Below are 13,867 nucleotides of genomic sequence, written 5' to 3'. Positions count from 1 at the left end.
GGGAGGGAGCCCAGCGATGCCAATGTGCGGGTATGGGGCGGGGGGGGGGCAAATATATGGGGGGGGGTCCATGGGGTGGTATATTGGGGGGGATGGGGGGGGGGTTATATTGAGGGGGGGGTCCATGGGGGGGTATATGGAGGTATATGGGGGTATATAGGGGGTATATAGGGGGTATATGGGGGGAGGGAGCCCAGCGATGCCAATGTGCGGGTATGGGGCGGGGGGGGGGGGCGGAAATATTGGGGGGGGGGGCGTTGGGGGGGGGTTATATTGGGGAGGGGGGGGTCCATGGGGGGGTATATGGGGGGGGGGGAGAAAGGGGGGGTATATGGGGGTATATGGGGGTATATGGGGGTATATGGGGGCAGGGAGCCCAGCGACGCCAATGTGCGGGTATGGGGTGGGGGGGGGGGTATTTTGGGGGGGGTCCATGGGGGGTTCCATTGGGGGGGGGGGGGGGGTCCATTGGGGGGGGGAAAGGGGGGTATATGGGGGGGGGAGGGAGCCCAGTGATGGCAAAGTGTGTGTATGGGGGGGGGGGGGGGGGGGGGGAATATATGGACCCCCCCCCACCCCATAACTGCCCCTCTGGAGCCCCCACCCTATAACTGCCCCCTGGACCCCCCCCATCCCATAACTGCCCCCCCCCCCCTCACAGGCAGCCACACAGACGCTGATTTCGGGCCTGGAGGAGTTCATCAGGGAGAGCTTTGTGAGTGGGGGGGGGCAATATGGGGATGGGGGGGGTCTCTGTTTGGGGGGGGGGTTGGGGGTCTCGGTGGGGAGGGGGATTGTGGGGGGGTTAATGGAGGGGTTTGGGGTCTCTGGGGGGGGTTAATGGGGTTGGGGGTCTCAAAGAGGGGGGGGCATCTCAATGGGGGGATTTGGGGTCAGAGTGGGGGGGGGGGAGTATGGGAAAGTGGGGGGGGTCTCTGTTTGGGGAGGGGGTTGGGGGTCTCGGTGGGGAGGGGGATTGTGGGGGGGTTAATGGGGGGGTTTGGGGTCTCTGGGGGGGGCGTTAATGGGGTTGGGGGTCTCAAAGGGGGGGGGGCATCTCAATGGGGGGATTTGGGGTCAGAGTGGGGGGGGCGTATGGAGAAGTGGGGGGGGTCTCTGTTTGGGGGGGGGTTGGGGGTTTCGGTGGGGAGGGGGATTGTGGGGGGGGTATTGGGGGGGTTAATGGGGGTCCTTATAGGGGACATTGGGGTCCCAATGGGGGGGTGGGGGGGGGGTGGTAGAGCAATGGGGTTTTGAGGGGGGGGGGGTCTCATTTGGGGGGGTGATTTGGGGTCCCAGTGGGGGGGGAGGGCGTATGGGGATGTGGGGGGGGGGGGTCTCCGTTGGGGGGGGGGGTTAATGGGGGTCAGAATGGGGGAGGGGGGGGGAAACTAATGGGGTTTTGAGGGGGGGGTTGGGGGTCTCAGTGGGGAGGGGGATTGTGGGGGGGTTAATGGGGGTCCTTATAGGGGAGTTTGGGGTCTTAATGGGGGGGCGGGAAGCAATGGGGTTTTAAGGGGGGGGTCCCGATGTGGGGGGGGTCGCAATGGGGAGATTTGGGGTCTGAATGGGGGGGGGGATTTTGGGGTCCCGATTTTGGGGGGGGGGGTTGGTTAGGGGGGGGGGATTTGGGGTCCCAGTGTTGGGGTGCAGGGGGGCGAATGGTGCTGGAAGAAATTGGGGTGGGGGGGTCAGGGGGTCCTTTTGGGTGCTGTGGGGCTGCAGTGGGGCTGTGGGGGGGTCAGATTGATGGGGGGTCCTTGATTTGTTCCCCCCCCCCCTAAAATTTAGGTGGGGGGGGGGAGGGGGGGGGTTGATGGGGGGGGTCCTAATAGGGGAGATTGGGGTCTTAATGGGGGGGGGGAGGTAAAGCAATGGGGTTTTGAGAGGGGGGGTCCCGATGTGGGGGGGTCGCAATGGGGAGATTTGGGGTCTGAATGGGGGGGGGGATTTTGGGGTCCCAATTTTGGGGTGGGGGGGGGTTTGAGGGAGGGGGTTTAGGGGTGGGATTTGGGGTCCCAGTGTTGGGGTGGGGGGGAGCGAATGGTGCTGGAAGAAATTGGGGTGGCGGGGTCAGGGGGTCCTTTTGGGTGCTGTGGGGCTGCAGTGGGGCTGCGGGGGGGTCAGATTCGGGGGGGGGGGGTCCTTGATTTGATCCCCCCCCCCAAAATTTCAGGCTGGGGTTCGTGTGGCCGAGGGGGTGGACATCACTCGAACCAACGTGGAATTCCTGCAGGAGCATTTCCAGCGCCTGGCTCTGCACATCCTGCGCTGTGCTGGTGGGGGGGGGGCACTTATGGGGCCGGGGGGGGGCGCTTATGGGGTTGGGGGGGGGCGCTTATGGGGTTGGGGGGGCGCTTATGGGGTTGGGGGGGGGAATTATGGGGCTGATCCACATATTTCTCCCCCTTTGGGCTGGAGTTGCTGGAGTGCCTGGCCCTTAACCTGCACTGCTTATGGGGTGTTTTTTTTGGGGGGGGGCACTTATGGGGTTGGGGGGCGCTTATGGGGTTGGGGGGGCGCTTATGGGGCTGTGGGGGCGCTTATGGGGTTGGGGGGAGCAATTATGGGGCCGGGGGGGGCACTTATGGGGCTGACCCACATATTTCCCCCCTCCCCCCCCCCAAATTTGGGCTGCAGCTGCTGGAGTGCCTGGCCCTCAAGTTGCACTGCTTATGGGGCTGGGGGGGGGCACTTATGGGGCTGGGGGGGGGCTTATGGGGTTGGGGGGGCGCTTATGGGGCTGTGGGGGCGCTTATGGGGTTGGGGGGAGCAATTATGGGGCCGGGGGGGCGCTTATGGGGTTGGGGGGGGGCACTTATGGGGCTGACCCACATATTTCCCCCCTTCTCCCCCCCAAATTTGGGCTGCAGCTGCTGGAGCTGCTGCAGTGCCTGGCCCTCAACCTGCACTGCTTATGGGGCTGGGGGGGGAGCACTTATGGGGCTGGGGGGGCACTTATGGGGTTGGGGGGGCACTTATGGGGCCGGGGGGGGGCACTTATGGGGCTGACCCACATATTTCCCCCCTTCCCCCCCCAAATTTGAGCTGCAGCTGCTGGAGTGCCTGGCCCTTAACCTGCACTGCTTATGGGGTGTTTTGGGGGGCGGGGGGGGGGCACTTATGGGGCCGGGGGGGCACTTATGGGGCCGGGGGGGGGGGGTACTTATGGGGCTGACCCCCCCAAATTGCAGATGGGTCCTTTGGGCCACGACTGCTGGAACTTTGCAACCGGGGGCTGCTGGAGTGCCTGGCCCTCAACCTGCACTGCCTGCGGGGGGAGCGCGCCGCCCTGGGGGCTCTGCTGGGGGATCGCATCGTGAGTGACCCCCCCCCCCCCCGCGCCCCCCCCTCCGCTTAAAACATTGACCCCCCCCCCCCCCAGCGCCCCCTCCCCACAACATCGACCCCCCCCCACACACAGAACCCCATCGACGGGGCGCTGTATCCCACATGCGTCCCTGTCCCCCTGTCGTCCCCCCCCCCAGACCCCATAGATGGGACCCTGTGCCCCCCCCAGACCCCAATGTCCCCCATGGATGGGACCCCCTCCCCAGACCCCATAATGGGACCCTGTGACCCCCCCCCCCACCCCCTATGTCCCCCATGGATGGGACCCTGTGACCCCCCTGCCCCCCCCCCAGACCCCATAGATGGGGATCAGTGCCCCCGATGTGTGTCCCCCCCACCCAGACCCCATAGATGGGACCCTGTGACCCCCATGTCCCCCCCCCTCCCCCCCCCAGACCCCATAGATGGGAATCAGTGCCCCCCATGTGTGTCCCCCCCCCAGACCCCATGGATGGGATCCTTTGACCCCCCCCCAAACCCCTATGTCCCCCATAGATGGGACACCTCCACCCAGACCCCATAGATGGGACCCTGTGCCCCTCATGTGTCCTGTCCCTCCCCAGACCCCATAATGGGACCCTGTGCCCCCCCCCAGACCCCAATGTCCCCCATGGATGGGACCCCCCCCCCCCAGACCCCATAATGGGACCCTGTGACCCCCTGTCCCCCCCCCAGACCCCATAGATGGGACTCTGTGCCCCCCCCAGACCCCTATGTCCCCCATGGATGGGACCCCCCCACCCAGACCCCATAGATGGGACCTTGTGCCCCCCCCAGACCCCCATGTCGTCCCCCCAGGCCCCATAGATGGGACCCTGTGACCCCCCTGTCCCCCCCCCAGACCCCATAGATGGGGATCAGTGCCCCCCATGTGTGTCCCCCCCCCAGACCCCATAGATGCGACCTGTGACCCCCATGTCCCCTATAGACCTTTCCCTGTCCTGCTGCCCCCCCCATGTCCCCTCCTGCCCCCCCCACATCCCCTATAGACATGTCCCTGTCCTCCTGCCCCCCCCATATCCCCTCGTGCCCCCCCCATGTCCCCTCCTTTCCCCCCATGTCCTCCTGTCCCCCCCATGTCCTCCTGCCCCCCCCCATGTCCCCTCCTGCCCCCCCATGTCCTCCTGCCCCCCCCATGTCCCCTCCTTTCCCCCCATGTCCTCCTGCCCCCCCCATGTCCCCTCCTTTCCCCCATGTCCTCCTACCCCCCCCATGTCCCCTCTTGCCCCCCCATGTCCCCTCCTTTCCCCCCATGTCCCCTCCTGCCCCCCCATGTCCTCCTGCCCCCCCCATGTCCCCTCCTACCCCCCCCATGTCCTCCTGCCCCCCCATGTCCCCTCCTGCCCCCCCAGTCTTCCTGCCCCCCCATGTCCTCCTGCCCCCCCCCACATCCCCCATAGACCTTTCCCCTTCCCCTCCTGCCCCCCACCCCCCCAACATCCCCTATTATCCCGACCCCCGCCCGTCACCCCCAACCCCCCCCCCCCCTCCTTACCCCCCCCCCCCCCACTTAACCAAACGCGTCCGTCCGTCCGTCCGTCCCGCAGCGCCGTCTGTCGGCGGACGTGGCGCCGTCGCTGGCGGCGTGGCTGTCGGCGGTGCTGGGGCTGCGGCTGCAGGTGCTGCTGGAGCAGCTCCCCGTCACCCCGGATCAGGTGCTGCCCTACGTCAGGAGGCACGGGGACCCCCCCCCTCCCCCGGCACAGGTGAGACCTGCCAACCCCCCCCCCCCACAACACGCCCCCCCCAACACGTCCCCCCCCCATCCCCCCCGTAGATGGGACCCTATGCCCCCCCCAGACCCCTATGTCCCCCATGGATGGGACCCCCCCCCCCCCAGACCCCATGGATGGGACCCTGTGACCCCCTGTCCCCCCTCCCCCCAGACCCCTTAGATGGGGATCAGTGACCCCCATGTGTGTCCCCCCCCCCAGACCCCATAGATGGGACCCTGTGACCCCCTGTCCCCCCCCCGACCCCATAGATGGGACCCTGTGACCCCCATGTGTCCCCCCCCAGACCCCATAGATGGGACCCTGTGACCCCCCCCCCCAGACGCCATGGATGGGACCCTGTCACCCCCCTGTCCCCCCCCAGATCCCATAGATGGGACCCTGTGACCCCCCCTGTCCCCCCATCCCCCCCCCAGACCCCTTAGATGGGGATCAGTGACCCCCATGTGTGTCCCCCCCCCCAGACCCCATAGATGAGACCATGTGACCCCCCTGTTCCCCCCCCCCACCCCAGACCCCATAGATGGGACCCTGTGACCCCCCTGTTCCCCCCCCCCGCCCCAGACCCCATAATGGGACCCTGTGACCCCCTGTCCCCCCCCAGACCCCATAATGGGACCCTGTGACCCCCCCCCCAGACCCCGTAGATGGGACCCTGTGACCCCCTGTCCCCCCTCCCCCCAGACCCCTTAGATGGGGATCAGTGACCCCCATGTGTGTCCCCCCCCCCAGACCCCATAGATGGGACACTGTGACCCCCCCTGTCCCCCCATCCCCCCCCCCAGACCCCATAGATGGGAACCTGTCACCCCCTGTCCCCCCTCCCCCCAGACCCCATAGATGGGACCCTGTGACCCCCCTGACACCCCCCCAGACCCCATAGATGGGACCCTGTGACCCCCTGCCCCCCCCCAGACCCCATAGATGGGACCCTGTGACCCCCCCCCCCAAACCTGTATGTCCCCCATAGATGGGACCCTGTGACCCCCCTGTCCCCCCCCAGACCCCATAGATGGGACCATGTGACCCCCCCCATCTACCCCCCAGACCCCATGGGTGGGATCCTGTGACCCCCTGTCCCCCCTCACCTCAGACCCCATGGATGGGACCCTGTGAGCCCCCTGTTACCCCCCCCCAGACCCCATAGATGGGATCCTGTGACCCCCCCTGGCCCCCCGTCCCCCTGACCCCATAGATGGGACCCTGTGAACCCCCCCCTCAAATCCCTGTGTCCCCAATGGATGGGACCCTGTGAGCCCCCCTTTTCCCCCCCAGACCCCATAGATGGGATCCTGTGACCCCCCCTGGCCCCCCGTCCCCCCCCCCAACCCCATAGATGGGATCCTATGACCCCCTGTGGCCCCCCCCCCCCCAGACCCCATAATGGGACCCTGTGACCCCCCCCCCCAGACCCCGTAGATGGGGATCAGTGACCCCCATGTGTGTCCCCCCCCCAGACCCCATAGATGGGACCCTGTGACCCCCTGTCTCCCCCCAGACCCCATAGATGGGACCCTGTGACCCCTCCTGTCTCTCCCCCAGACCCCATAGATGGGATGCTGTGACACCCTGTCCCCCCCCAGACCCCATAGTTGGGACCCTGTCACCCCCTGTCGTCCCCCCCCGACCCCATAGATGGGATCCTATGACCCCCTGTGGCCCCCCCCCCCCCAGACCTCATAGATGGGACCCTGTGCCCCCCCCCCAAACCCCTGTGTCCCCCATAGATGGGAGCCCGTGACCCCCCTGTCCCCCCCAGACCCCTTAGATGGGGATCAGTGACCCCCATGTGTCCCCCCCCCCAGACCCCATAGATGGGACCCTGTGACCCCTCCTGTCTCTCCCCCAGACCCCATAGATGGGACACTGTGACACCCTGTCCCCCCCCAGACCCCATAGTTGGGACCCTGTGACCCCCTGTCCCCCCCCCCCGACCCCATAGATGGGATCCTATGACCCCCTGAGGCCCCCCCCCCCCCAGACCCCATGGATGGGACCCTGTGACCCCCCTGTCCCTCCTCAGACCCCATAGATGGGACACTGTGACCCCCCTGTCCCCCCCCAGACCCCATAGATGGGACCCTGTCACACCCCCCCCCAGACCCCGTAGATGGGACCCTGTCACCCCCCCCCCTGTTTCCCCCCCAGACCCCATAATGGGACCTTGTGACCCCCCCCCAAACCTGTATGTCCCCCATAGATGGGACCCTGTGACCCCTGTCCCCCCCCCCAGACCCCATAGATGGGATCCTGTGACCCCCTGTCCCCCCTGTCCCCCCCAGACCCCATAGATGGGACCCTGTGCCCCCCCCCCACAAACCCCTATGTCCCGCATGGATGGGACCCTGTGACCCCCCTGTCCCCCCCAGACCCCTTAGATGGGACCCTGTGCCCCCCCCCCACAAACCCCTATGTCCCGCATGGATGGGACCCTGTGACCCCCCTGTCCCCCCCCAGACCCCTTAGATGGGACCCTGTGACCCCCCCCCTCAGATCCCTGTGTCCCCCATGGATGGGACCCTGTGACCCCCCCCCATCAAACCTCTATGTCCCCCATGGATGGGACCCTGTGACCCCCCTGTCCCTCCTCAGACCCCATAATTGGGACCCTGTGACCCCCTGTCTCCCCCCAGACCCCATAGTTGGGACCCTGTGACCCCCTGTCCCCCCCCAGACCCCATAGATGGGACCCTGTCACCCCCTGTCCCGTCCCCCCCCAGACCCCATAGATGGGGATCAGTACCCCCCATGTGTCCCCCCCCCAAGACCCCATAGTTGGGACCCTGTCACCCCCTGTCCCCCCCCAGACCCCATAGATGGGACCCTGTGAGCCCCCCCCATCCCCCCGCCAGACCCTATAGATGGGACCCGCCCCCTTTCGACCTTAGCTCCGCCCCCTCATGCGAGCCCCGCCCCCTTTTGATCATAGCTCCACCCCTTCATGATAATTCCGTCCCGTCGATCTTAGCTCCGCCCCTTCATGCTTGCCCCGCCCCCTTTTGATCATAGCTCCGCCCCTTCATGATAATTCCGTCCCGTCGATCTTAGCTCCGCCCCTTCATGCTTGCCCCGCCCCCTTTTGATCTTAGCCCCGCCCCTTCGTGCTTACCCCGCCCCCCGTCGATATTAGCTCCGCCCCTTCGTGCTAATTCCGTCCCATCTATCTTAGCCCCGCCCCTTCATGATCGCCCCGCCTCCTTTTGATCTTAGCTCCACCCCTTCATGCTTGCCCCGCCCCCTTTTGATCTTAGCCCCACCCCTTCATGCTTGCCCCGCCCCCTTTCGATCTTAGCCCCGCCCATTCGATCTTAACCCCGCCTCCTTTCGATCTTAACCCCGCCCCTTCTCCCTTAACCCCACCCCCTTTCCCCAGCCCGAAGAGGAGCAGCCAATGGAAACGCAGGAGGCGGAGCCTCCGCCGGAGGTGGGTGTGGCCGGAAGGGCCGAGGAGGGGGGCGGAGCCAAAGCGGTGGGCGTGTCCTCGCTGACCCCGCCCCCACAGCGGGACGGCGTTGGATCCCCGGCGCCCGCGACCACAGCGGAGGAGGCGGCGGCCGATGGGGACGGGTGGGCGGCGGCGCTGCCCCCGGTGAGTGCCATATAGGGACCCTATAAGTGCCCTATAGGAACATACAGTGCCCTATAGGAACACACAGTGCCCCATAGTGCCTTATATGGCCCTATCAGTGCCCTATAGGAACATACAGTACCCCATAGTGCCCCATAGTGCCTTATATGGCCCTTAGGGGTGGGCGGCGGCGCTGCCCCCGGTGAGTGCCATATAGGGACCCTATAAGTGCCCTATAGGAACATACAGTGCCCTATAGGAACACACAGTGCCCCATAGTGCCTTATATGGCCCTATAAGTGCCCTATAGAGACACACAGTGCCCCATAGTGCCTTATATGGCCCTTAGGGGTGGGCGGCGGCGCTGCCCCCGGTGAGTGCCATACATGGCCCTATAAGTGCCCTATAGGAACATACAGTGCCCTAAAGGAACATACAGTGCCCTATAGGAACACACAGTGCCCCATAGTGCCTTATATGGCCCCACAGTGTCCCATAGTGCCTTATATGGCCCTATCAGTGCCCTATAGAGACACACAGTGCCCCATAGTGCCTTATATGGCCCTTAGGGGTGGGCGGCGGCGCTGCCCCCGGTGAGTGCCATACATGGCCCTATAAGTGCCCTATAGGAACATACAGTGCCCTATAGGAACATACAGTGCCCCATAGTGCCCCATAGTGCCTTATATGGCCCTTAGGGGTGTGTGGCTGCGCTGCCCCCGGTGAGTGCCCTATAGGGGCCCTATAAGTGCCCTATAGGAACATACAGTGCCCTATAGGAACACACAGTGCCCCATAGTGCCTTATATGGCCATATCAGTGCCCTATAGGAACATAGAGTGCCCCATAGTGCCTTATATGGCCCTATAAGTGCCCTATAGGAACATACAGTGCCCCATAGTGCCCCATAGTGCCTTATATGGCCCTTAGGGGTGCCCTATAGGAACACAGGGTGCCCCATAGTGCCCCATAGTGCCCCATAGTGCCCCATAGTGGCTTATATGGCCCTATCAGTGCCCTATAGGAACATAGAGTGCCCCATAGTGCCCCATAGTGCCCCATAGTGCCTTATATGGCCCTATCAGTGCCCTATAGTGCCCCCCCAGCACCACCCAGTGCCCCCCAGTCCCCCCCAGTGCCCCCCCCCAGCACCCCCAGTACCCCACCAGTGCCTCCCAGTGCCTCCCAGTGCCCCACCAGCACCACCCAGTACCCCACCAGTGCCTCCCAGTGACCCCCAGTGCCCATCCAGTGCCTCCCAGTACCTCCCAGTGCCCCACCAGTGCCCCCCAGTGCCCCACCAGTACATCCCAGTGCCCCTCCAAGTGCCTCTCAGTGCCCTCCCAGTGCCCCCCAGTACCCCACCAGTGCCCCCCAGTGCCCTCCAGTGCCCTCCCAGTCCACCCCAGTGCCCCCCCAGTGCCCTCCCAGTCCATCCCAGTGCCCCCCAGTGCTCCACCAGTACACTCCAGTGTCCCCCCGGTATCCCCAGTTCCTCCCAGGGCCCCCACAGTGACCCCCCAGTGCCTCTCAGTGCCCCCCCAGTGCCCCACCAGCACCACCCAGTGCCCCTCCAGTGCCTCCCAGTGCCCCCCAGTGCTCCCCCAGTGCCCCACCAGTACCCACAGTGCCCCTCCAGTGCCCTCCCAGTACCTCCCAGTGCCTCCCAGTGCCCCACCAGCATCACCCAGTGCCCCACCAGTGCCTCACAGTGCCCCCCAGTGCCTCTCCAGTGTCCCCATTGCCCCTCCATTGCCCCCCCAGTGCCTCCCAGTGCCCCACAGTGCCCCCCCAGTACCCCCAGTGCCCCCCCAGTGCCTCCCAGTACCTCCCAGTACCCTCCCAGTACCTCCCAGTGCCCCCCCAGTACCACCCAGTGCTCCACCAGTGCCCCACCAGTGCCTCCCAGTGCCCCCCCAGTGCCTCCCAGTGCCCCCCAGTGCCCCACCAGCACCACCCAGTGCCCCCCCAGTGCCTCCCAGTACCTCCCAGTGCCCCCCCAGTGCCCATCCAGTGCCCTCCCAGTACCTCCCAGTACCCTCCCAGTACCTCCCAGTACACCCAGTGCCCCCCAGTGCCCCCCTGGCACCCCCAGTGCCCCCCCAGTACCACCCAGTGCCCCACCAGTGCCTCCCAGTGCCCCCCCAGTGCCCCCCCAGTGCCTCTCCAGTGTCCCCAGTGCCCCACCAGCACCACCCAGTGCCCCCCCAGTGCCTCCCAGTACCTCCCAGTACCCCCCCAGTGCCTCCCAGTACCTCCCAATGTCCCCCCAGTGCCCCCCAGTGCTTCCCAGTGCCCCCCAGTGCCTCCCAGTACCTCCCAGTGCCCCCCCAGTGCCTCCCAGTGCCCCCCCAGTGCCCCCCAGTGCCTCCCAGTACCTCCCAGTACCCCCCCAGAGCCTCTCCAGTGTCCCCAGTGCCTCCCAGTGCCTCCCAGTGCCCCACCAGCATCACCCAGTGCCCCACCAGTGCCTCCCAGTGCCCCCCAGTGCCCCCCCAGTGCCTCTCCAGTGTCCCCATTGCCCCTCCATTGCCCCCCCAGTGCCTCCCAGTGCCCCACCAGCACCACCCAGTGCCCCACCAGTGCCTCCCAGTGCCCCACAGTGCCCCCCCAGTACCCCCAGTGCCCCCCCAGTGCCCCCCCAGTGCCCATCCAGTGCCTCCCAGTACCTCCCAGTACCCCCCCAGTACCTCCCAGTGCCCCCCAGTGCCCCCCTGGTACCCCAGTGCCCCCCCAGTACCACCCAGTGCCCCACCAGTGCCTCCCAGTGCCCCCCAGTACACCCTAGTGCCTCCTAGTGCCCCCCCAGTGCCCCCCTGGTACCCCCAGTGCCTCCCAGTACCTCCCAGTACCCCCCCAGTGCCCATCCAGTGCCTCCCAGTACCTCCCAGTGCCCCCCCAGTGCCTCCCAGTGCCCCCCCCAGCACCACCCAGTGCCCCACCAGTGCCCCCCAGTGCCCCACCAGTACCTCCCAGTGCCCCCCCAGTGCCCCCCCAGTGCCTCCCAGTACCTCCCAGTGCCCCCCAGTTCCCCACCAGTACCCCCCAGTGCCCCCCCAGTGCCCCCCCAGTGCCTCCCAGTACCTCCCAGTGCCCCCCCAGTGCCTCTCCAGTGTCCCCAGTGCCCCCCCAGTGACCTCCCAGTGCCTCTTCAACACCCCTCAGTGCCCCCCCCCCCAGATATCTGATGACCCCCCCTCTCCCCCCCCCAGGAATGGGTGCCCATCATCCGTGAAGACGCCCAGAGCCAACGCCGGGCCCCCCCCCAGCCCCCCCTGAGCGACGCCTACCTGAGCGGGATGCCGGCCAAGCGCAGGAAGGTGGGTGCAGACCCCCCCCCCAAACCCCCCCCCCCCAAAAAATATCCCTATGTGACCCCCCCCCAACCCCCCCCCATACCCAAACTCCCTTTTTTGACCATCCCCCTACCCCCGACCCTCTTGTGACCCCCCCAAACCCCCCCCGTGACCCCACATCCCCATCCCCCCAACCCCTTGTCACCCCCCCCCAGACCCCCCCGTTTTCCCCCCAACCCCCTTGCAACCCCCCCAGACCCCCCCAAACCCCCCCTGTGACCCCACATCCCCATCCCCCCAACCCCTTGTGACCCCCCCAGACCCCCCCTTTTTTGCCTCCCAACCCATTGTAACCCCCACAGACCCCCCCATTTTCCCCCCCAACCCCCTTGCAACCCCCCCAGACCCCCCCAAACCCCCCCTGTGACCCCACATCCCCATCCCCCCAACCCCTTGTGACCCCCCCAGACCCCCCCTTTTTTGCCTCCCAACCCATTGTAACCCCCACAGACCCCCCCATTTTCCCCCCCAACCCCCTTGCAACCCCCCCAGACCCCCCCAAACCCCCCCTGTGACCCCACATCCCCATCCCCCCAACCCCTTGTCACCCCCCCCCAGACCCCCCCGTTTTCCCCCCAACCCCCTTGCAACCCCCCCAGACCCCCCCAAACCCCCCCTGTGACCCCACATCCCCATCCCCCCAACCCCTTGTGACCCCCCCAGACCCCCCCTTTTTTGCCTCCCAACCCATTGTAACCCCCACAGACCCCCCCATTTTCCCCCCCAACCCCCTTGCAACCCCCCCAGACCCCCCCAAACCCCCCCTGTGACCCCACATCCCCATCCCCCCAACCCCTTGTCACCCCCCCCCAGACCCCCCCGTTTTCCCCCCCAACCCCCTTGTAACCTCCCCAGACCCCCCCAAAACCCCCCGTGGCCCCCTCATCCCCCAACCCCTTGTGACCCCCCCCAGACCCCCCCTTCTTTGCCCCCCAAACCATTGTAACCCCCACAGACCCCCCCAAACCCCCCCGTGACCCCAACCCCATCCCCCAACCCCCTTGTGACCACCCCAGACCCCCCCCCAACCCTCATCTCCTCCCCAACCCCTTGTGACCCCCCCAGACCCTCCCCAAACCCCCATGCCCCCTTCTGACCCCCCCATGACCCCCCCCAACCCCATCCCTTGAACCCCTTGTGAACCCCGCAAACACCCCTATGACCCCCCTCCCCCCTTGTGACCCCCCCAGAACCCCCCAAAACTCCATCTGTCCCCCAACCCCCCTCCCCCCTTCTGGCCCCCCAGACCCCCCCCAGACCCCCATCCCACCTCCTGATGCCCCCTCCCTGCTTCTGACCCCCCCATCCCCCCTCCTGACCCCCCTAGGCCCCCCCCAAACCCCCATCCCCCCCCTTCTGACACCCCTCAGACCCTTCCAGACCCCCCCACCCCCCCCAACCCCTTTGTGACCCCCCCATCCCTCCCCCAAACCCCCATCCCCCCTCCTGATCCCCCTTCCCACCTTGTGACCCCCCCAGACCCCCCCAAAGTCCCATCCCCCCCCAGAACCCCCCCCTCCCACCCAGACCCCCTCTCCATTCCCACTCCCCCCCACAAAACCCCCTCCTTGAGATCCCCCCTTTTTTTTTGTGCCCCCCAAACCCCCATCCCCCCTCCTGCCCCCCCCATCCCCCCTTGTGACCCCCCCAGACCCCCCCAAAACCCCACCCCCCCCTTCTGACACCCCTCAGACCCTTACAGACCCCCCTATGACCCCCCCTCCCCCCTTGTGACCCCCCCATCCCTCCCCCAAACCCCCATCCCCCCTCCTGATCCCCCTCCCCCTTATGACACCCCCAGACCCCCATCCCCCCTCCTGACCCCCCATCCCCCTTGTGACCCCCCCAGACCCCCCCAA

At 66.7% G+C, this 13,867-nt stretch overlaps 1 protein-coding gene across 1 annotated transcript in view; it reads left to right on the top strand.

Annotated features, from left to right (window-relative positions):
* Positions 1 to 13,867, top strand: part of BAG6 (BAG cochaperone 6) — a 56,562-nt gene that overhangs the window by 38,249 nt on the left and 4,446 nt on the right. Inside the window, exons 17-23 of the mRNA XM_090129279.1 lie at positions 662 to 715; positions 2,177 to 2,279; positions 3,195 to 3,319; positions 4,899 to 5,057; positions 8,458 to 8,508; positions 8,587 to 8,673; positions 11,865 to 11,972. Of these exons, the coding sequence (XP_089985405.1) occupies positions 662 to 715; positions 2,177 to 2,279; positions 3,195 to 3,319; positions 4,899 to 5,057; positions 8,458 to 8,508; positions 8,587 to 8,673; positions 11,865 to 11,972 (687 nt within the window). The remainder of the gene's footprint in view (positions 1 to 661; positions 716 to 2,176; positions 2,280 to 3,194; positions 3,320 to 4,898; positions 5,058 to 8,457; positions 8,509 to 8,586; positions 8,674 to 11,864; positions 11,973 to 13,867) is intronic.

Source organism: Phasianus colchicus, chromosome 35, assembly GCF_987193195.1.
Source record: "Phasianus colchicus chromosome 35, bPhaCol1.hap1.1, whole genome shotgun sequence".
NCBI classification, from domain to species: domain Eukaryota; kingdom Metazoa; phylum Chordata; class Aves; order Galliformes; family Phasianidae; genus Phasianus; species Phasianus colchicus.
The sequence above is the reverse complement of the archived record's forward strand: the minus strand, read 5'-3'. Positions and strand labels throughout refer to the sequence as shown.